At 41.8% G+C, this 23089-nt stretch overlaps 1 protein-coding gene across 1 annotated transcript in view; it reads left to right on the top strand.

The window, feature by feature from the left end:
• PIWIL4 (piwi like RNA-mediated gene silencing 4) overlaps positions 1 to 23089 on the top strand; it is a 356967-nt gene that overhangs the window by 275225 nt on the left and 58653 nt on the right. The window contains exons 15-16 of the mRNA XM_040340167.1: positions 22512 to 22712; positions 22794 to 22897. Coding sequence (XP_040196101.1) covers positions 22512 to 22712; positions 22794 to 22897 — 305 coding nt within the window. The remainder of the gene's footprint in view (positions 1 to 22511; positions 22713 to 22793; positions 22898 to 23089) is intronic.

The following is a 23089-nucleotide window of genomic DNA, read 5'->3' on the forward strand; positions in this document are numbered from 1 at the left end:
GACAGTGGCAGGTTGGCAAGTGGTTAAACGCCACATGGTTTTATTGAAATGAGTTTACCTTCTTCTTTTACCATCTGAGAATACCAAAGACCTACTCTCTGAAAAGCCTGCTTTGCCTTTCAAAACCTGACATTTCGGCCACCTTGCCTACCTGCCCTTGTTCCCACGCCTTTTTCCTATTTTTTTCTCCCCACCCCTAAAACATCTATCTTTTACGCCCTTCCCTCTTATTAAAATACCTACCCCCTATTGAATAAAAATAAATATTAAAGAACCCCTTACGCATTTTACCATTTGAACCTCTTGCATAACGTCATTGTGTGGCCGTGTCTTCAAGGACCTTAAATTATAAATTTTTCTCCCAGTGATAGTCACCATTTAAAGATTCATATTTTGCAATTATATCCCCTTTTAAGCATTTCTTCTCCAAGGAGAATACATTTAATTTTTGAAGTCGTGTCTCATAACTGAGGTCCTCCAGCCCCCTTATTAGTTTTCTTCACATCCCTCCTGAAGATTGATGGCTGATCTGAACTGCATTGTCAAGATGTAGCCAAACCAGAGCCATGTAAATAAAGACTCTGGCTGTCAAGCTTTGCAACGTCACGTACTCCAACCCCTCACACTGAGTTTCGTCGTAAACCAGACGTCATCAGGGGCATGGCCATGTATACAAGAGTTGCTATATATATGGCAACTCTTGTATATGTAGCCATGCCCCTGATGTTAGCCGGCCATAACAATGGATGGAAACATTGATCGTTTTTATTGGATTACTGCGTTGTTTGTGAGTAGTCTGGCCTTTGCTGTATTCTTAATAAATGTACTTGTCAGTAATACAGCACAATGACGTTTTTTTATACTTATTTACATGACGTTCTGATGTGATCCTATTGGTGTTCATGCAATCTATCTCCCCATGTGTATGGTAAAATCTAAGTGGAGGAATTTTCAAGTGTGTTCGATAGCTTTTGATTTTTGATTAAGTGGTCCACTCATTGGGGTAAGAGTCAGTGTGAACCTTTCCTTCTTGGTGACGGATTCTTCCCAGCACTTTCCTTTGTGTGTATCTACACATATTAGACTGTTTTTATAGAGATGTCATATTTTCTCAACATTGGGACTTTTTCTTATTTCTGTGTGCTGCACTTTGTGATTTTGTCTTTTTGCCAGGAGATTTGTGTCAGAAGCTGTGTTGCTATTATTAACGCTATCATTTATTTATTGATCAGTGCAGATATTTTTTGTTTTTATTTCTTAAATGCACATAAAGACTTGTGAAAAATGCAGCCTTTACCACACTCTTTTAAAATCAGCTTTTCTCCTGTAAGGAGAAAAGGCTTTCAAAGGAGCACAGTGTACATGAACAGTTTAGTGGCACCACATACATAAAATGAAAATTTTAAATTTCCTGTGAGACAAGATTACCTTCCTATTGTAGAATAAATATCAAGGTAGGTTTCCAGAATAGCAACTGACAGATTTGAGACATGTTATTTTTGCATGCTACACAGACTGCATCTTTGCCATTTTCAGGCGTCTGTTAGGCATGACTTCCAAATGAGTGATTTATGGTCAGAGTGGGCTATTTTCAGATACATTGGCGTATCTGTCCGCCCGGCGTAACGTATCTGAGATACGTTACGCCGCTCTAACTTTGGGTGCGAGTTCTTTTCAGAAAGAACTTGCGCCCTTAGTTACGGCGGCGTAACGTATGTGTTGCGGCGTATATAGAACAAGGAGGTTGGGACTTTAAATGAAGTTCACGACAGGGTGGGAGTACAAAAAGGAAAACATGTTTATTAACATGCAAAACAAAGTGTGATATACTCACAGAGTCATAGGGGCTGAGCATGTAAACATAACAGTAGAGGACAATAAAGATACATGGTGATGTCAACCAGGAACTTCATGACATATGGGTATACATATGAACCATGGACACAGGGACATACAATGCCATCAAAAATTATTACAATACAGTATGAAAAACAACAAACAGCTTCCCATGAGTGGGGGATAAGCACACCAGTTTCCTTGAATGACACAGTGCGATTAAAAGACCTGAGGTAGAAATTGTAGATAAAAGTGGCTATTGACTCAGATATGGAGTGGAGTGGCATCCTTGAATGGCCCGACGCGTTTCGTGCTGTAGTGTACTCATCAGGGGCTGATGCTTCCAAATCTGGAGGGTTAGATAATATTTTAGTCTACAGTGACTTAAGCATAGAATCAGGAGCATGATTGATGCTCATTGGTGCACACCGACGTCACGCAAGCCGGGCATTAGCTTGACGTCGGTGTGTACCAATGAGCGGCAAGCACGCCAGGATCAGGGGGTATTTATAGGCTGCGTCTATACAGCCTGTCTAACACATCCTGTCGTGAACTTCATTTAAAGTCCCAACCTCCTTGTTCTATATTTGCACTAGGGATGGAAGCACAGACATGTGCTTCACTCAAAGTCCCACCTATGCGTATGCATAGCCCCCCCCCCCCTTTCCAGTGTTGCAGCGTAAGGCCGCGTAATTCAAATGGGGATGTAGGGGGCGTGTTTTATTTAAATGTGTCTTGACTCCCCGTTTTTTTACTTTTTTTTTGGAACGGCGCATCCGTAAAATATCCCAGAGTGCATTGCTCTAAATGACGTCGCAAGGACGTCATTGGTTTTGTCGTGAACGTAAATTACGTCCAGTCGTATTCGCGAACGACTTACGTAAACAACGTAAAAAATTCAAAACTCGGCGCGGGAACAATGGCCATACTTAACATTAGCTATCCCTCATATAGCAGGGGTAACTATACGGCGGAAAAAGCTGAACGCAAATGACGTAAAAAAAACTGCCGGGCGGTCGTTCGTTTCTGAATCGGCGTAAATACTAATTTGCATAATCCTTGCGTAAAAAATATGGAAGCGCCACCTAGCGGCCAGCCTGAAATTGCAGCCTAAGATCCGATGGTGTAAGACACTTACACCTGGCGGATCTTAGGGATATCTATGCGTAACTGATTCTCTGAATCAGTCGCATAGATACGACCGGCCGAACTCAGAGATACGACGGCGTATCAGGAGATACGCCGTCGTATCTCTTTCTGAATCCGGCCCAGTGTGTGAAACTCTAGCCAACAGTTCTGGAACCCCTGTCAGTTTTTTAGGGCTGCAACTAACGATTATTTTCATAATCGATTAGTTGGCCGATTATTGTTTCGATTAATCGGATAATAGCCTTATAAAAAAAAAAAAAAAAAAATAATTAAAAAAAAAAATTGGCCCAATTTGTTGTTGGGCAGATTACAAAACACAAATTGCCACAAAAAAAACATAGCATTCTTTTCTGCAGCTTCTCCATTGAAGTATATTGAACCAAAAAAAGCAAAATAGCACCGTTTTGCGTTAAAAAGTCCTTGTCCTTTCCAAATGCGCAGCAGCTGAAAAAAAATCATGGATGTGAACGTGTCCCATAGGAAAACATGTAAATGAACTGTAGTGTGTTTCTGCAGAAAGCACCAAAAACAGAGGTGTGACCCATTAGTAACATAATGGGGTTAAAAAAACTAAAATAAGTACAAAAAGAGCAAATAATCACTACTGTAAGGGGTTCATTTTTTTACTGTGGGACAGAGAAAGTAATATTTACAGTAGCAATTTGCTTTTTTGTACTATAAAGGGCTAATTTTAGTTGATTTAACCCCCATTATGTTACTGGCCAATTAATCGATTATGAAAATTGTAATCGATTATGGACATTGTAATCGATTAATTGTCGATTAATCGATTAGTTGTTTCGGCTCTACAGTTTTTATTTTTTTATTGCTGTGTGTACCTTTGTGATTTTGCCTCACTGTCTACCCTGCTGTCTACACATGATTTTTTCTATTTATTTTAATGCAATGCAAAGAAAAGTAACAGATTACAAGAAGTATTGGGCATCCGCATTTAGAATTTCTGCCTTGCAGGTCAACATATGGGAATAACAAAATAAGGAGTGGTAGCCCAGTGCCAATGGTTAAAACGCAGACAATTGGTAGTACACAACAGAATTCAGAGTCAATGTCACCCGAGTCAATCTGCAACTTCCACACAAAAGTCTCATTACATACAAATCTGTTGTCAAGAGTCATTACTTAACGTGTGTTAGCAGGCAGTAGATTTGGTATTACACCAATCTATCCACGGTTTCCACTCCTTGCCAAAGGACACTCCACGACTAGATTTAGGAGATATAAATCATTTGTAGGAGAAATTAATCTTACCAAGGGCCATGACCTCGGATAGGTTCGGGGCTTGGTTTTCCTTCCAGTGTCTTGCTATAACAGTTCTCGCCGCTAAGAGTACCTGAGCTACTATAGTACAAAATGTGGCAGGGTACCTTTAATTTACAGGTTTAAGTCTAGATTTGCATTGGAGCAATTTGGCATGCGATTTGACATGTCAAATTGGCGGCAATTGCCGGTAATGACACTGTCCGAATTGGCGGCGCCGCAGCAATTCCCAAAAGTAGTTGCTGTACTATTTTTGGCGACTTTGGGGTGCAATTTCCATGCAGCAACCTGCACCCTGCACAGATGTCTCTGAAATCGCCCCCGAAGTCGGAAATTATATGCGGGAATAACATTTTTGCGAGTTCAGCTGAACTTGCACAATTTCATTTCCGCTTTCAGAGTGAGCGTGGGCTAAAACCGCTAAGCGGGGTTAAGTTGTACTAGAATTATTGTGATTGAAGACAGGAGTCTAAAAATCATCTTCCTCAAACTTTTTAGGTGCTTACAGGCCCAGCATATATGGTATAAGTTGCCTACAGCCCCTCCAACATAGAGGAGATGTGGAAAATTTAGCCAATTGGTAGGGGGGTTAGATACAATCGGGTGACTCATTTTTGAATCATCTCCCAATGGTTAACACCATGTGAGACTTTATGGGCCAGATTCACAGAAAAAGTACGCCGGCGTATCTGCTGATACGCCGGCGTACTTTCAAATTTGCTGCGTCGTATCTTTAGTTTGAATTCTCAAACCAAGATACGACGGCTTCTGGCTTCGATCCGCCAGGCGTACGGCTTTGTACGCCTTCGGATCGTAGGTGTAATACTTTGGCGCCCGCTGGGTGGAGTTCGTGTCGGGTATGCTAATTAGCTGTTTACGGCGATCCACGAAGGTACGCGCGGTCGTCGCATTCTCTTACGTCGCCGCTAGACGGCTTTTCCCGGCGTAAAGTTACGGCTGCTATTTCGTGGCTTATATTTAGACTAGCCATGTTAAAGTATGGCCGTAGTTCCCGCGTGAATCAAGCACTTGCCCGTAAAACTTGCGGCGGTGTAACGTAAATGCGATACGTTACGCCGCCGCAATTCTATGTGAATCTGGCCCCCTGTTTTTTTTTCTTTTGGTGTCAGGAAAAATGGTCAGAAGTGATTCATGCTGATGGCAGGAATGAAGCAGCAGAGGAATGTCATTTTCTTTTAATTGAGACATACTATAGATGTGATATGCTTTGTTAATTTTTCACATCTGAGGTTTTCTAACCACTTTAATGATTTATTTTTACTCTGTATTCCAAAGGTTGTTTATTATTATTATTATTATTATTATTTTTATATTATTATTAACATGTGACCAGCAGCAGAGGACTAGAAGCTCCTCCTGCTTATGTTTCCCTGCAGACAGGCTGGGAACGATCTGGGTCATGTGACAGCTGTATATCGATTTTATATATCCACAATGGTTTAATGAATGTGAACACCCAGGAAAATGGGTATAAAATTAATACGCAGTGGTACAAGATGCCGGAACTGCTTCATAAATGTATCCCGACAGTCTCAGATCGGTGCTGGAGATGCAGACAGAACTTAGGCACCTTCATCCACATATGGTGGACATGCCCACTGATTCAGCAATGCGGGCGTAAGGTGCATGACGTGACGGCTGCGATCTCTTTGCTTCCACTGAAGTTTTCACCAGCCAAGTACCTCCTTCATCTTTCCATAATACCCAGGAAAAGATGCTATAAGTCGTGGCTATGCATATGATTAACGCTGCTAGGCTATGCTTACCGGTTCATTGGAGGTCCACATCGACCCCTTCAATGAAAAAATGGGCATCACGCATCACACACATTGCAGTGATGGAGGAGCTGATCTATACCACCCAAGATAGGATTTCCAGCTTCTCGAATATGTGGGAAGCTTGGTTCAAATACCGAAATTCTCAAGGCTATCACAAACTGATACAAAACAATGGTTAGCCGGTGTTCCACGGCTGTTCTCTTTGTAGATACAATCTAAAGGCATTATGGGTTCTTATACTACATATTTCGCTACCAGAAGCAGATGGAGAGGGTAGCTGGTGGCCATCCCACCCCCTCTCCTAGCATTAGCCTTTCAATACAACAACCCCTCCCCTCATTTTTCCCCAATCTTTCTCTTCCTTCCTTATCCAGCTCCCTAACTAATTCCGAATGGGCAGAGAGTCTGGGATAATGGGCTTATTTAACAGTTTGCCCCTTCGCCCACTCCTCTTACGATATGCGGACAAACAGAAATCAGATCGGGAACCTTGCCAGAGGCTTGGAATCTCTAATAACTCCGACATGTCTATAGACACCTGAATTTTCTTACACAAACAAGACACCGCAAAAAGTCACCTCAAAGTGTACTTTATGTCTCTACATGTTAGGAGGGTTGATTGTATTTTATACAGGGAGTACGTTATGGACTATGTCATTGGTGTGTAACGTTTGTTTGTACTCTAGTTGGAGCTGTGTCCTTTTTATATTGATATTTCTGTAATGTCTGTTAAAATCTTTAATAACATCTTTATAAAAAAAATAATAATAATAATACTGACAATACCATCATCCACATACAAAAATAGAAGGGGCAGTTTAAATTAAACAGTGTGTGTTTATTATCACTTTAAGGCAGTGGTTCTCAACCTGGGGGTCGAATTACTATTTGCCAGGGGTCACCAAACCCTGGGCTGTTCCTGAAGTGCGCACTGCTTTCCCAGCCTTTTTTGCGACCACCCAGCAGGGCTGTCCCTGGAGCCTGTGGCCGCCCACTCAGCCTCTTTGCTGCCGCCCATTTAGTTCATGGCATGACTGGGGGGCAAAGACTAGAGGTCAGTTGACTGGTGAGGAATGTGAAGTGGGAGGGGCTGGAGGAGACCCTATAACCTGATTTTGGCATAGGAGTCACTTAGAGACACCACAGAGCTGGAGACACAGTGAGTAATACTACCTGTGATTAGAGTTGCCATTAAAAGTCCCCACTAAAGTTCTCAGATCAGTAGATGACCTTGATCAAGAGCACCTAAGTTGGCTGATCGGAATACCCCCCAGCACTGCCATTGATCCCACCACACACCAGCACTGCCACTCATCCCATTCCCCCCACCAATGAGTAAGAAAAGGAAAAAAAAATGGAAAATACATGGAAGGGAGAGAAAAAGAGGGGGAGGAACAAAAAAAAGGGGGAGACAGAATAAGGAACTTGGCAAGATAGATTGATGGGAGGGAAAAAACAAGACATTAGGATTAAGAAAGATAAAAGGCAAAGAAAGGAGAACAAAGAGTGGTACATCCTAAAATATACCATAAGGGGTTTTAATACTGTACAAGTGGAAAGGACTCAGGGAGAGCTTTCCGTGGGTTAGGGGTTGGGGTCCCCACAACTTGGGAAATTTTATCAAGGGGTCACGGCACTAGCAAGGTTGAGAACCACTGCTTTAAGGCCTCATGCACACTGGACGGACGTGTTTTGATATTTTTACAGCAGCTGTTTTTGAAGTGGATGTAAACCCACTCATCCTTTCTAAACTACTGCCATAGTGCTGATCTATAAGCATATACAAGCCTCCTGCATGTATCCTTACCTGTCAAATGTCTCTCCTCTGTCTGTTATAAGAACTGAAAAACTGCAGATTCTGTGGGTGGAGTCGTGATGTCAGTAAACTCCCCACCCTCCTCTACACTCCCCTTGTCAACATGCATTTTTTCCTGTGTATTCCTTACACTGAATTCTGCTATAATCACTAACATCCAGTCAAAATTAAGAAAAGTAACCACATGACTTCAGAAAAGGAGTGGGGGTGGGAATTAAAAAATAATGCCTGTCTGCAGGCTAGTGCATGAGATATGTAAATAACCTGTCACTCACAGCAAGGGGGCGGAACGGACTAAGGTTTTTCTCTGTAAGTCCGTTTTAATTCACTGAACAATAAAAGAGGATTGCTCAGAGCTGGATTAACTCTGTGTGGCAAGACTGAGCACAGACAATAGGAAATCGTATACTATACATTGTGAAATCAAAATAAATAAATAATAATTTCGGGTTTACATCACTTTAAAAAAAATGCAAACATGTTGAAAAACTCACTGCAAAGCTACTGCCGTTTTTGTGTTTAAATTGTTTTTATTCTTTTCTCATAGAAAAAATCTTTACAAACTTTTTAAAAAATCAACATCTCATATATAATTCAAAGATTCTTCATACATAAAAACATATACTTTAACATATACATACAACATAAAACATACATAAAAATATTTGTGTGGGTACACGGCTAGATCCATCTTTGTAATCCTAAATTTATTATGGGGCTTGTATTATATCTTAGCACCTTTTTATTTCCTATTCTACCCCTCCTGTTATTGACAGACCTCCTAGGGATAAAGAAATCATCTACCCGAGATATACACCTTAGTTTACACTCCCATCTATCATAATAAGAGGGGGGAGGGGAGAGAGGGAAGGGAGAGAAGAAGAAAGGAGAAAAAAAGGGGGGGGGAGGGAGTGTAAGGGGGGGGGAAGATACGGGGACGAGTAGGACTATCTAGGTGTTTTCATATAGTCCACATCAGGTCATTGTCTCCCCTCCGTATCCCACCTATCGCCTTGTGTATACACCTATGTGTCTTTTTTCATCAAACTAGGAAAGTTTTTATAAAGTTATTTTAACGTCCAGTGTGCATGAGGCCTCATAATTAGTAGTAGACCTCTGTGGTTGCAAATATTCTGCAGAATCAAGACCTGACTACCAGCATAGGAAGGGCACATTTAGATTTGGGGGTAAGTTATAGTTTGTTTTTATTACCATTAACATTTTTGTCAGGGCTGTCCCTAAAGTGTGTATTTTGTATCTTATACAACCCACTTTAGTATATAAAATGAATGCTCATTTTCTCATTCCCTCTTGACTGGATCCGAACAGTTTGGACATTTGAAGTTAATTTTAATCTTTGGCATTTGCATTTTCAAATAATTTCCATATTATTTTCTTTTCTTCCTTTGGCCTCACTATTATAACACAGGCCAACACACGATTTGTGGGGGGCACAATTAGGCAGGTACCCCAGGCAGCACTAAGCATAGAAATGTTCTTATTCATACTATACCCTCTCCCACACAAAGAGAAAGGCAATCCACAGCTACAATCCAGTAATATCAGAATGATGTGATCCACTGCTCTGCCTTCTCACATATAATACCCTCAAAAGATGTTACTTGTTACTAGCATACTACGTGTGTGTGTGTGTGTGTGTGTGTGTGTGTGTGTGTGTGTCCCCAAGAGTGTTTTTTCCATTTAATTGCAGTATTGATTGACACAATGGTTACAGGCCTAATCTTCTGAAAAAGCCTTATTAAAATTCCTGACAAGCATGTAACATACTTTCAGCACTGTTTATAGCATTTAAGGATGCAGGGTGCTCTCTCAGCTTTGAATGATCAGTCTAATTGTGATTGTATCCATTTTAATTGCCCTGGGGAGCAAGATTCACAACTCTTTGGATTTCTAAAAGACTTAAGTCAACACATACTTAAATTAGAACCTAGTATTTGAAAGATGTGAATTATCTATGATTTTTGCTCCACTGGAATACAAGTCCTCTGTATGCCTTCAGTACTGCATGCAGTTGTCTCTTTGGTGTTTTGGGATCTCTGCCTGTGAACAAATCACACTGTAGTTGCAAAACCCATGTTTGGGTGCCATTCATTTTCAATGGCACCTAAAACGCAGTGAGGTTTCGCCGTAATTACACAATACATCGCACGACAATCGCTGCAAACCGAAACGAGCAAAGCTTGTCACCCAAAAAGGGAGAGGGAGCTTTTGTGCAACAAGCTTCACGAATGGAAAAAAGAGGGGTACTCCTGCGCTATCACTATAGGTGAAGGTGAATATATATAGATAGAAGTGTAACTGCTGTAAGCACCGAAAAGGTGACTCCGGAACCAACAATTATACAGTGCTAATGAATGGTGCTGCGCTGTTACAAATACATTGCACAATACACATAAAATTATAAAAATTCAAACATACAATTGAAATTCAACTCTTATGCTGCGTACACACGGTCGGAATTTCGACAACAAAAGTTTGATGGGAGCATTTTGTCCGACCGTATGTAGGCCCCATCGGACATTTGCTATCGGGATTTCCGACAACAAAAATTTGAGACCTTGTTCTCAAATTTTGCGACAACAAAAGTTGTTCTCGTAAATTCTGGTTGTGTGTGGACAACGCACAAAATTCCACGCATGCTCTGAATCAAGTACGAGACTGAAGCGTTCGGTCTGGTAAAACTAGCCTTTGTAATGGAGATAGCACATTCGTCACGCTGTTACGGACTGAAAAGCACAAGGCTGAAAAGCGCAAATCATCTCTCACCAAACTTCTACTAACACAATTGGTATTGAACTTCCCTTTTAATAGTGCGTCACCGCGTTCTTGATGTTCGTAATTTCCGACATTTGTGCGACTGTGTGTATGCAAGACATGTTTGAGCCAACATCCGTCGGAAAAAAGTCCACGGTTTTGTTGGAATTTTCGATCGTCTGTACGCGGCATTAGTGTAAATTGAATGTGACTTCTAAAGTGCAACAGTGAAGTACACAAAATGAACACAAGGTGGCAGTCCAAAGTCCACCGCATATAACTCCTTAAAGAGGGGGTTCACCCTAAAAAAAAATTCAAACATTACATTGAGCTGACTTTATACACTGACAGTATGCTGATCGTTTTTTTTTTTCGTACATACCGTTTTATCGCTATTTTTCACCTCTGCTTGCGGGTAGTGAATCCCGTGGGAGTTCCTATTCACAGGCTAAGTGATTGACGTGATGAGAAAAGCTTCCCACCAGCGCATACGGCCGCGTCACGAGTTGACGAAAGAAACTGGACTGCGAGTTGGCTCTATACGGCGCTTTACAGCGCCTGCGCATCGACGTTCGGCTTCTTTCGGCAACTCGTGACGCGGCCTTATGCGCCGGTGGGAAGCTTTTCTCATCACATCAATCACTTAGCCTGTGAATAGGAACTCCCGCGGGATTCACTACCCGGAAGCAGGGGTGAAAAATAGCGATAAAACGTTATGTACGGAAAAAAATAAAAAACGATCAGCATACTGTCAGTGTATGAAGTCAGCTCAATGTAATGTTAGAATTTTTTTTTAGGGCGAACCCCCGCTTTAAAGTGCAACAGTGAAATGCACGTCCAGTGCAAATAAGTAAAGTAAGCAAGACTATAAAATCACAAAGTGCTTGATGGATACATAAAGTGCAATAGTGACGATCTCCAAAATAAATTCTAAAGTAGTGAAAACGTAATTGTCCCAATCTTGATTGTGCAGACATAACAGGTGTGGTGGGTAGTATCTCTTCTTTCCATGCAGTGACACCTCTAGAAGGCCTCTTACCTCACAGCTGTAAGGTAACAGCATGGAAATATAGTGATGGTCTGGTATCCTCTGCGGGTCCTTTCCTGGGTGTCTGGTCAATCAAGTAGCCTGGGGGGGGGGGGGGGGGGTTTATACTCATTAAGCATGGTAGAGAAAGTAATTATCCACGAGCGCCAAGCTCGTCACCTGTGTCACTTCCTGGTTAACCAGGTGACGAGCTTGTCGCCCCCGACGACTTGATTGACCAGACACCCAGAAAGGTACTTGCAGAGGATACCAGACCATCACTATATTTTCAGCTGTGAGGTAAGAGACCACCCCTTCTAGAGGTGTCATAAAAAATAAGTTATTTCTGAGTAAATTCTTTTTTATATGGCCCTTTTGTAATTGAATATCTCTACCATTTATGATTATTTGGACTCTTGACTTTGGTTGGGCCTTGAGGAGAATCAAGGGTCTATTATTGGCCTTAGCAGATCCTTTCAGTGACCACTTGCAACTGATTATTTGATTGGGGGCCTTTGTTCTTCCAGTATGCTTCATTAAGAGAAGTGCAGTTGAATCCAAATATGCATTGGCGCGCATGCGTGGGCACTGGCACCAAACGGTACATTTAAACTGAACAATGACATGAACACATTGCTGAGTAGTCTTTCAGCTTGTTCCTGTTTTCCTGTGCCTTGATCCGTTTTCTGCCTACCTGTGTTTGACCCGGCTTGACCTCCACCCTCCTCTGGATTCCCACCTGCCTACCTGTGACCTCGGCCTTTGCTCTCACTCTGCTCCTGTCTCATGCTCATACTCGCTGCCTGACTGTGTACCAACTCTGGCCTGTTTCCTGATCCTGCTCTAGTCTCATATTCCTGTATCTGCATTGTCCTGCTATTGATGACCCCTTGGCTTGTGTGCCGGCTAAGCCTCAGCTGGTGCCACCTGTTATTCCAGCCCTCATGCCACTCTGTGTCCTACACTCCCTGCCATCTCTACCAGGGGTGTTAGACAGAAGGTGCAAGAGAAGCCCCCTCTACAGCTCGATCTCCACCTGTTACGTGACAGCTTCTCAGTCTGGGACTTTGCCCTATTTTTCTGTCAGTTCCTTTGTACCTGGTTTAAGGATATTCAAGCTGCTCTCTGAGTTCTGTTGACCCCCTCCCCGACCTGTTGTTTACATGGGCCTGTAAGTGGTCTTTTGCTTTGTTGACCACCCCTTTAGTTGGATTGCTTCCTATGTCCTGTACTGTATGATTAAGAAAGTAGGATTTTTGTCCTGCTTATAAAATTCCTTTCTCGGAGTACAATACAGTACATGGGTCACTCCCTATTTTATGATTTCCCTATTGCTTGCTACAAAACTGAGGCTTGCTGAGAGTGGGTGGGTGGGAGCTATTATATAAATTTTATCACTGTACCTTTTTTTGTGAGTTCCAATTACCTGAAGGTAGCTGCATATAACCCTTGATTAAGACTAATGCGGCGTACACACGGACAGTTTTTTTTTTTACCTGATTCTTGTCAGGCCTGCCTTGCCTACACACTTGTCAAGCCTGCCTGCCCATACTCATTCACCTAGGGTGGGGGCCAGTGTCTGGGGGCCCCCTTGTTAAAGGGGGCTCCCAGATTCCAATAAGCCCCCCGCACGCAGACCCCGACAACCAACGGCCAGGGTTGTCGGGAAGAGGCCCTGTCCTCATCAACATGGGGGCAGGGTGCTGTGGGGTGGGGGGGGCCGCAGTGCGCCCCCTGCCCCATAGCACCTACCTCCCCATGTTGAGGGCATGCGGACTGGCACGGTTAAGGAGGGGGGCGCTCGCTCGTCCCCACCCCCTTTTCTGGCCGGGCTGCTGCTCGGATACAGGTCTGGTATGGATTTAGGGGGGACCCCCACGCCGTTTTTTCTGCGTAGGAGGTTCCCCTTTAAATCCACACCAGATCCATGGGCCTGGTATGCTCTTGGAGGGGAACCCATGCCGTTTTTTTTACTTAAAATTTGGCGTGGAGTTCCCCCTCAAGATCAGCAGAATACAAGTCGCATGCCAAAGTTGGAACGTGCAAGATTGCGTTTCGACTTTGATTCTACTTCAATGATGTTCAATAGAGTGAAGTAAGATCAAAGTTGGACCAAAGTAGTACAGGGAGCGTTTGCAAAGTCGGACTGACTTGTGTCGGACTGGTTAAGATGGCTCCCATAGGAAAACATTGCTTTTCACACGTCATGCGACATGAGCTCCCAATGTCGGAGCATATGTCGGACTGGTGTGAACCCAGCCTGAAGTGTAATGCCTTGTACACACGATAAGAATTTCTGATGAAAAAAAGTGTGATGGAATTTTTTCATCAGAATTTCCTATCGTGTGTGGGCCCCATAGGATTTTTTTCTGTCGGAGTTTGGAAATTGAACTAGAAATAGAAATGTTTTATTTGTTTTATTTTTTACTGATGGAAAAAAATCCTATGGAAATTCCGATCGTCTGTGTGGAACTCCGACGGAGAAAAAATCACGCATGCTCAGAATCATGATGGAAGACAGCTTGAACGGAATTCTGACAGAAAATTCCATCAGATTTTAGCCCATAGGAAATTCCTATCATGTGTACAGGGCATAAGTTTACCTTTTCAAAAAAATTAAAAGGTGAACTAACACTCTACATGCTCCTCACTTTCTTGGACCCCACTGTACCTACCTCTGTGGATGGTTATCTTTCACTTGTCTATGCAGCCACTGCAGCAATCCAGAGATTTGAAAGCAATGGTCTTCATCTGGGACAGATCAGATTGATTCTGATTAATCATATGCTGGCACGTACCCACTTTGACCCATTAGAATCACTCTGAACTGTCCTGCCTTCCCTAAGGAAAGAATTTGAAGAAGACCGCAGCATTCAAATCCCCGGACTGCTGCCCCAGTCAGTGAAAGATAATCCTCCACGGAGGTAATTGCAGCAGGGACCCAGAGGGTTTTCAACTGCTATATGTGCTCCAACTTGGAGAATCTCAAAACTATATTTAGGACTGCAGTATACAGAGGAGCCTTGGTGGGGCACTGCCACTTTCACATGTTTTTTCATGTGTGCAACTGAACACTCTGTTTTTAAAGTGGATGTAAACCCACCCTCATCCTTTCTAAACTACTTCCATAGTGGTTGTCTTATAAGGATATACATGCCTCCTGCATGTCTTCTTTACCTCTCTAATGTCTCCCCTCTTTACCTGTCTAATGTCTCCCCTCTGTCTGTTATGAGACCCAGAAAACTGCAGATTCTGTGGGTGGGTCTGTTGTCCAGGGCTCGTGGGTGGAGTTGTGATGTCAGTAGACTCCCCATCCATCTCTAATCTCCCCTTGTCAACATACATTTTTTTCCTGTGTATTTCTTACACTGAACTCCTGCTTTGATCACTAACATCCAGTCAAAACCCAGAAAAGTCACCATATGACTTTAGCATGCCCAATCATGCTGAGGTGTGAAGCAACCAATCCTGGGAGAGCTGGAGAAGAAAGGAGGAGGGGATCTGAAGTACACAGAATGTCTCTCTCAGGCTTGTGTATGAGATAAATAAACCACCTGTCACTCACAGAAAAAGATCTGACTCCTATTTCTCTGTATCAGTTTTTATCTCACTAAAAAAATATATAAAAGGATTGCTCAGATATGGATTACCTCCTCATGGCAAGACTGGGCACAGATGACATTAAATCCTATACTGTACAAGGTGCAAGCCTTAATTTAAAAAATGGGTTTACATCCACTTTAATGTGAATTCTTAGACCGGGTCAATTTGGAGCTTGCAGACTAGTTGGTAAGTGTGCTGGAAAATGTTTTCTTCTTTTTGTCATGTGCAAAGCCCTTCCATGTGCACCTTGCTGCAAAGGCTAGTTATAGATTGGGGTGGTTGCCATTCTTGTATATGGTACTCGGTGCATGGTGTTCACCTTTTCATTTTTTGTGGAAAGGCGAACATTTTTAAAAGGTGGCGAAACCAGAAGAAAATTTGCATTCAAAATATCAAATAGTTGAAAATAAAGATATTATGAAAAAAAAAGATAAAGGGACACCATTTACAGAATGCCTTTCATTTTACTCACTGAATTCAAGCCATTCTCGGATTGGACAAGGTGGATATTGTGATGTCACTGTCCTGCCTCTCCACCCCATCCAGTCGAATAATAATTTGTAATCACTCAGAAAAAATACAAAGTGTTCTCCTAACAATGTGCATGGGACTCAGAAGACAATTGCAGCTGCTACAGTGATTCTGCACTTCAACAGCTGTCCCATGGCATGGTATATTCATACTTGCATTGGTCCAAGCTGGTCCAATATAACTATGCAATAAAATGAATACCTGGAATTCAGCTTCAAATTTGATTGTAAAATGGCACTTACTCAGAAGGCTGGAGTAGAGCTTTAGATGTCAAACTGTCTCTGCTTTTGTATTGGATCTTAATAGCAATTCCAGTGAATCTCAATTAACCCTCATTTTCACAGTTTCTATATCATCAGTCCTGCCTCACTAAAGTTGATCGACTCAAACACAAACTAAGGATTATATAATGCTGTTCTAGCTAGTGATTAAGTATGTTTATTGTACTCATATCAAACAGCAGGGAAAGATTTAAAATGCACAGTTTAAAATGATTTTCTTTTATTTTGTCAAGTGCAGGAATAAGAGTTTGCTTTTGAAATGGATGAATGAAAACCGCTGCATCATCCGTTGCATGATATTGAGAATATAAGTCATAATTATGATGCTGGTATTGAGTCCAAATTGCTTGACATACATTTGCTAAAAAAATGTTTTTCAAAAAAATGTGATTGTAGGGACACATTTTAATAAAAAAAAAATGGCTGGAGGAAAAAGCTTATTTTCTACTTTAAAAAATTAAAACAAATTATAAATGTATATAAAAGTAATTCCTTCTGAGTAAGTGAACAGTTGTGAAAACCAAGTCTAAGTAAAACTGAAATGTTGAGCCATATGTGAAAGATTTTGAAACGAAAACAAGATATGCGGCACACTCTACAAAGCCCGGATATATGATATGGGTGCACTGTCCCTTTAAATAATATATCTTATATCAAAGTATATACTAAATACATAAATAACATAAGTGTTGACATTGCACAGTGATATATATATGCCCACACATAAAAAGCTCCTCAGCCTCTAAATAAACAGTATCCAGGTGTCAGATGCTGCAAGCTCGGATTAAGCCAAATCACAACCTCAAAATGAGCCCCGATGTACCCTAAAAGATGTACCCTAAAAGAAATGAAGATACCACATTACTGTAAACCAACCAATATATCTTAAAAAATTTGTACTCGCAGAGAGAAGAAAACTAAACCGCAAAAATCAGCAACTCAGCTTGCCGCCCAATCCAGCACAAATACGTGATGATGTCGGCTCCAAAGCCTCACCCCTATGTGTTTCGTCTATATAAACATCCTCAGGGGGAATGGGAGATTGACTGCCAGTGTCCCTGTTCCTTAATATAGCTTCTCATGCAGACCCAGTGGAGAAGAGGAAACTCGCCAATCTAAAGGCAAAACTACAATCCATGGCATATATAATATTTTAGAGCAAAGAAGGGGCTGGATCAACAATGAATATATAACTAGCACCCTATGGCATTTTAAAGTGATATTAAACGCACACTTTTTAATTTACATTATCTCTTCTCTTTCTGTATGTGGATGATGGCTCTGTAATTAATCATAGTACAGCTGTCACATGATCCAACTCTTTCCCAGCCTGTCTGCATGGAAACATAAGCAGGAGGAGCTTCCAGTCACATGTTCAAAATAAAAATAATCTGCCTTTGGGATACAGATTTAAATAAATAATTAACATTAACAAACTTTTAAATCGTCATACAAATATTTAAAATCAAATATTTATTATTTTTAACAAATAACATGGTGTCGGTGGATTTCTGTCACACATGCTATGTTAAGCTTCTCCAGCATGTGTCTTAAAATGACAGGGAGGTGAAGCCCCCTTCAATCAAGATGTAATATCCCAACCCCATTGTGTTAGCTGGTTATTTGTACATGGTGAGCTGTATTCACATGGGCTGCTCAGATGTGATAGGGAGGAAATATTTAGCATACAATCTCACTGAAAACTGTATAGTAGGGAATGCTTCCAATGGGGACACTTGGTCCCATGACAGCTATATAAGAGGGAATTTTCCTCACATTAAAAAGATATGCCCTTTTGATTTCCTAACCGACTTGCTGTTGTAACCTGTGATTGAGCTTAAACATTTTGCCTTTTGACTGTCATTGCATTGTTACTTGTTATTATGTCAATACAAAGAAAAACTTTACTGTCAAAAAAATAAAATAAAGATATGCCCTCTCTTCCTATTGAGTGTACATGACAGAAATCTAGGGAAATTTCCATAATGAGATGCTGATGGCAAAAAACTGCCTATACCTCAAGTAGTGTTATATGGTCTGTCCCAACCTCTCTATCAGTTTTGTTAGACATCTGAAAAATAAAAAATTTGAAATAAAGAATTAATATACTGAATTTGTACGATTGCTTGAATTCGTGCAAATGCACTGATATCTAAAACCGATACCTTTTTCATGTGGTGTGATTTGAGTCCATAGAAAGTAAATATGTTTAAATCACACTGCAAAAAAAACAGGCTTGCAGTGCGATTCCTGTCCGAATAGCATGCGGTTTGCCGCACCACTCCTGTGTGAGCTTGTCATAGTGACTTCAGGTCACATGCAATTCATTTTGGTAGAAAGTCAAATTCAGTGCACTAAAAAAAAAAGAGAAAAATGGATATTGGTATCGGCGACTACTTTAGGAAAAGTATTGCTCTGAAATAACTAATATTGGTGCATCCCTAATACAGATTGCTATTGTTAACTGGAAATTATTATTTTTGCTACCAGGCACTTACGCACCTTCCCGCCCAAGCCAATTTTCAGCTTTCAGCACTGTCGCACTTTGAATGGCAATTGTGCGGTCGTGCGACGTGGCTCCCAAACAAAATTGGCGTCCTTTTTTCCCCACAAATATAGCTTTCTGTTGGTGGTATTTGATCACCTCTGCGATTTTTTTTTTTTTGCGCAACAACTAAAAAAAGACTGAAAATTTGGAAAAAAAATACGTTTTTATTTTTTTCTGTTAATTTTTTTGTAAATAAGTAAGTTTTCTCTTTCAATTACGGGCACTGATATGGCGGCACTGATGGGCACCAATGAGATGGCACTGATGGACATCGATGAGGTAGTACTGACAGGCACAGATGAGGTGGCACTGATTGGCCGCGCTGGTATACGGCACTGATGGGCACACATAGGCGGCACTGATGGGCACACATAGGCGGCACTGATGGGCACTCAGCGGCACAGATGGGAACTCATGGGCGGCACAGATGGCCACTCATGGGCGGCACTTATGGGTGGCACTGATGGATACTTATGGGTGGCACAGATAGGCACTGATAGGTGGGCACTGGGCATGTATGGGCACTGTGGGGTGGCACTGATGGACACTGTGGGGTTGCACTGATGGACACTTGGGGTGGCACTGATGGACATTGTGGGGCAGCACTGATCTACCCATGTTGCCAGTCAGTGCCCATTTGTGGGCACTGATTGGCATCTTTTTTTTTTTTTTAAAGCTTTTTTTTTTAAGACTTTTTTTTTTTTTTTTTTTTCAATGCTTTTTTATTTTATTTCCCTTCCCTGGTGGTCCAGTGTGGCGATCCGAGGGGGGGCAATCAGCGCGAACCCCCCCTGTCAGGAGAGCTGCCAATCGGCTCTCCTATACTCGCGTCTGTCAGACGCGAGTGAGGAAGAGCCATCAACGGCTCTTCCTGTTTACATCGTGATCAGCCGTGATTGGACACGGCTGATCACGTGGTAAAGAGTCTCCGCCGGAGGCTCTTTACCGAGATCGGAGATGCAGGGTGTCAGACTGACGTCCATGGATGTCCAGTCAGGATTTCAAAACCACTTCCCGGACGTAAATCGGCCATAGGCCGGGTGGGAAGTGCTTGTAAAGGTTAGTGTTTTTTTTTTTTTTTTAATAACAAACATGTTATATTTACCTGCTCTGTGCAAGGGCTTTGCACAGAGCTTTCCCGATCCTCCTTTACTGGGGTTCCCACGGCGGTGTTCCTAGCTCCTCCTCTTAAGTGCTCCCATGGAGAGTCGCTTTCCATGGGGGCACTCGTGTGGGTGCTCTCCCGAGTCCTGCTACTGCGCCCATTGCCACAGACAGCAGGACTCCGCCCAGCCCCCATGTCATTGGATTTGATTGACAGCAGCGGGAACCAATGGGAGACAGGGGCTGGAGCTGCTGTGCTCGTACCCATCGCTGGAACATTAGGGCTCAGGTAAGAAAAAAGGGGGGACTGGTGCAGAACGGAGGTTTTTCACTTTCATGCATATGCATTAGGCCCCTTTCACATGGGGCAGGTCAGTATGCTCAGCGGGGATCGCTCTGTTGATCCCTGCAGAGCTGGCGGATGACAGGGCGGTCCCTGCACACTGTTCTTCGCTCTCCCCTATGGGGGGATCGAATGAACACGGACCGTATGTCCGTGTTCATCCAATCCGCAGACGGAAGGAAAAATAGGGTTTTCTTCGGTCTGCAAAATCAGATCTTTGCGGAGGCGGACGAGATCGGGTGTCAGCGGATGTTCATCCACTGACACTCGCAATCTCATAGGGACCAATGTATGTGCCTTTTTCATCCGCAAACAGATAGATGAAAAAGCGGACATGCGGGGTCCGGTCCGCACTTGTAAAAAAAGGGGCCTTATGCCGCGTACACACCATCACTTTATGTGATGAAAAAAAAATGACGTTTTTAAAAACGTCACTTTAATTGACTGTGTGTGGGGGAAAACGTCGTTTTATGTCTTGTAAAAAACGACCCAAAAAAATTGAAGCATGCTTCAATTTTATGTGTCGTTTTTCAAAAGTGCACTTTTTACTTCACAGAAATTGACCGTGTGTAGCAAAAAACGTCGTTTTCTAAGACGTTTTTTCATCCACGCATGCCCAGAAGCTACTTATGAAGCAAGCTTCAATGGTAAAACGTGGTGGAACCTAACCTCGCTTTGCAAGAACATTGTGAGAAAAACGATGGTGTGTAGGCAACTTCGTCTTTGAAAATTTAAGTTTCAAAAACGTAATTTTTTACTTCACAGAAAGTGTCGTTTTTTTTCATCACATAAAGTGATGGTGTGTACGCGGCATAAGACTAAAAAACCTTGAGGGTTTACAACTCCTTTTTAATTCCAACAGTAAAGCATTCATCAGCATTTAATCTGGCCTCGATCTGCATAATCAACTAGTTTTAGATAGGATAATGAGCCTACTTTTCCAGTACTTTTTGCATCACTTACATGGAACCTGCAGATTATGACTTGTCACGTGATTCTGACTTTCCTTATGTTTTTTTCGGGTCAGTGTCTTTTTATCAATTGAAGTCAGACAGCTAGGACAAATAGCATTGTCAGCAGTGATAGCAGTACAGGGTCCCTTCATAGAAGGCAGAAGGTGATCAATTACACCATTTTCCAAACAAAACAATGCATTTTTTATTTCTTCTGGGGACTCTATAAAATATAAGTAAACCCAGGCACTGAAATTTCATATAAGCTATATCATATTGAAGGAATTCTATAGTCACTTCCATGTTATGACATAAGCATTGTAATAACAATATAAACAATAATTATTTTTTTATTTTTTTTTCAAATGTTTTTTATTGTATTTTTCAAAGATACACAATAAAGTGTCTGGGTAGGCTTCAAATTATCATTTTACTAAACAGTAACCATATAGGGCCTTAGTCCAGTTGGATAGTGGTCAGATGCTTAAACAAGTCACTAGCAATCCCTGTTTACCCCAACGATAATTATTTTTTGAAAATTCAATATACTGTAAGCTCATTTGGAAAAAGCTCCTTTCAACTTACTTTCTGCATGCTTGTTCTTGGTAAAGATCCCACATTGTCTTATTTACTGCTGACCCTAACATTCATGTAACAGCAATACGAACCCTTTTGTACATTAGTCACATATTGCTTACTGTGAGGGGGGGGGGGCATATTCAACTGGTATTGGCAGTGGTAATTAATGCACACAACAGGAACAGTCCAAGCAGCATTGCAGCCGACCTTTTATTCACCAGTGCAGCAAACAGTTGCAGCTTTCTTTTTTTTTTTTTTACTTGGAAGTTTTTATTGTAAATAAACAAGACATAGCATACAATAGATAAGGCACTCAGTAAACATGACTAGCAAAATTATGCACGTCGAAATAGACAGACCTCAATGAGCTCTAGTTGTACAGTTGCAGCTTTCAATGAAGCAGAGCTTTGTGTGGACAAAGCAATCGGATGGCTGCACTTCCACACGATGCAATTTGACTATATTGAAATATACAAAAGTCCATAAAAACAACTCAGCACAGGCTGGGGGATGACAAGGTTGACACGTTTCACACAGAATCCATGCTTTATCGAAGATTCCAAGTGAAACGCGTCAACCTTGTCACCCCCCTGCCGGTGCTGAGTTGTTTTCATGGACATTTGTATATTTCAGTAATGCCGAATTGCATCGTGTGGGAGTGCAGCAATCTGATTTATTTGTATCTATTCCTGAAAGCAGTGGCAGGGTGTGCTCCCCATCTGCATCACATCATGTGAATCATGGCCGTAGAAACTCACCTGTGAGCAGCGGAACTTTATTATAAGGAGAGCTCTGTACAAGGAGACCAGAGCATGTATTGAGTGGAAGACTGCTGTTATGGATGATATTACTAATTATGTTTATTTTGTGATTTTGTCCTTCTGCCCAGGTGTTTTGCATTCTGCCATCTATCTCAAAAGATAATTATGATTCTATTAAGAAGTTTCTGAGCGTGGAGATGCCCATTCCCAGCCAGTGTGTGCAGAGCCGTACACTGAGCAAACAACACATGCTAATGAGCATTGCCAGCAAAATCGCCATGCAAATGATCTGCAAGATGGGAGGGGAGCTGTGGGCTGTGGAGATCCCTGTGAGTTACTGTTCATTCACCTTGACAGTACCTGACAAAGTAATGCATTCTAAGAATTAATGGCTGAATATATTTCCACAGCTCAAGTCCCTGATGGTGGTCGGGATAGATGTCAGCAAAGATGCAATGGATAAATCTCGATCAGTTGTTGGGTTTGTGGCCAGCACCAATGCCAGGCTCACAAAGTAAGATCTATTTGGTGTTAGCTGTTTGTTAAATCGGTAATTGGGCAACAAATTTTGTTTCAGTTGTGTATTTCTTTTCATTGCATCTTGCTTTCTGTCTACTGATTTTAGGCCAGCTTAGCCTATATACACTAGAAAGCAGTCTGAAGAAATGGGCTTTTTCACGTTAAAGGTTAAATGGGTTGTAAAGGT

This window comes from Rana temporaria, chromosome 2, assembly GCF_905171775.1.
Source record: "Rana temporaria chromosome 2, aRanTem1.1, whole genome shotgun sequence".
NCBI lineage: Eukaryota > Metazoa > Chordata > Amphibia > Anura > Ranidae > Rana > Rana temporaria.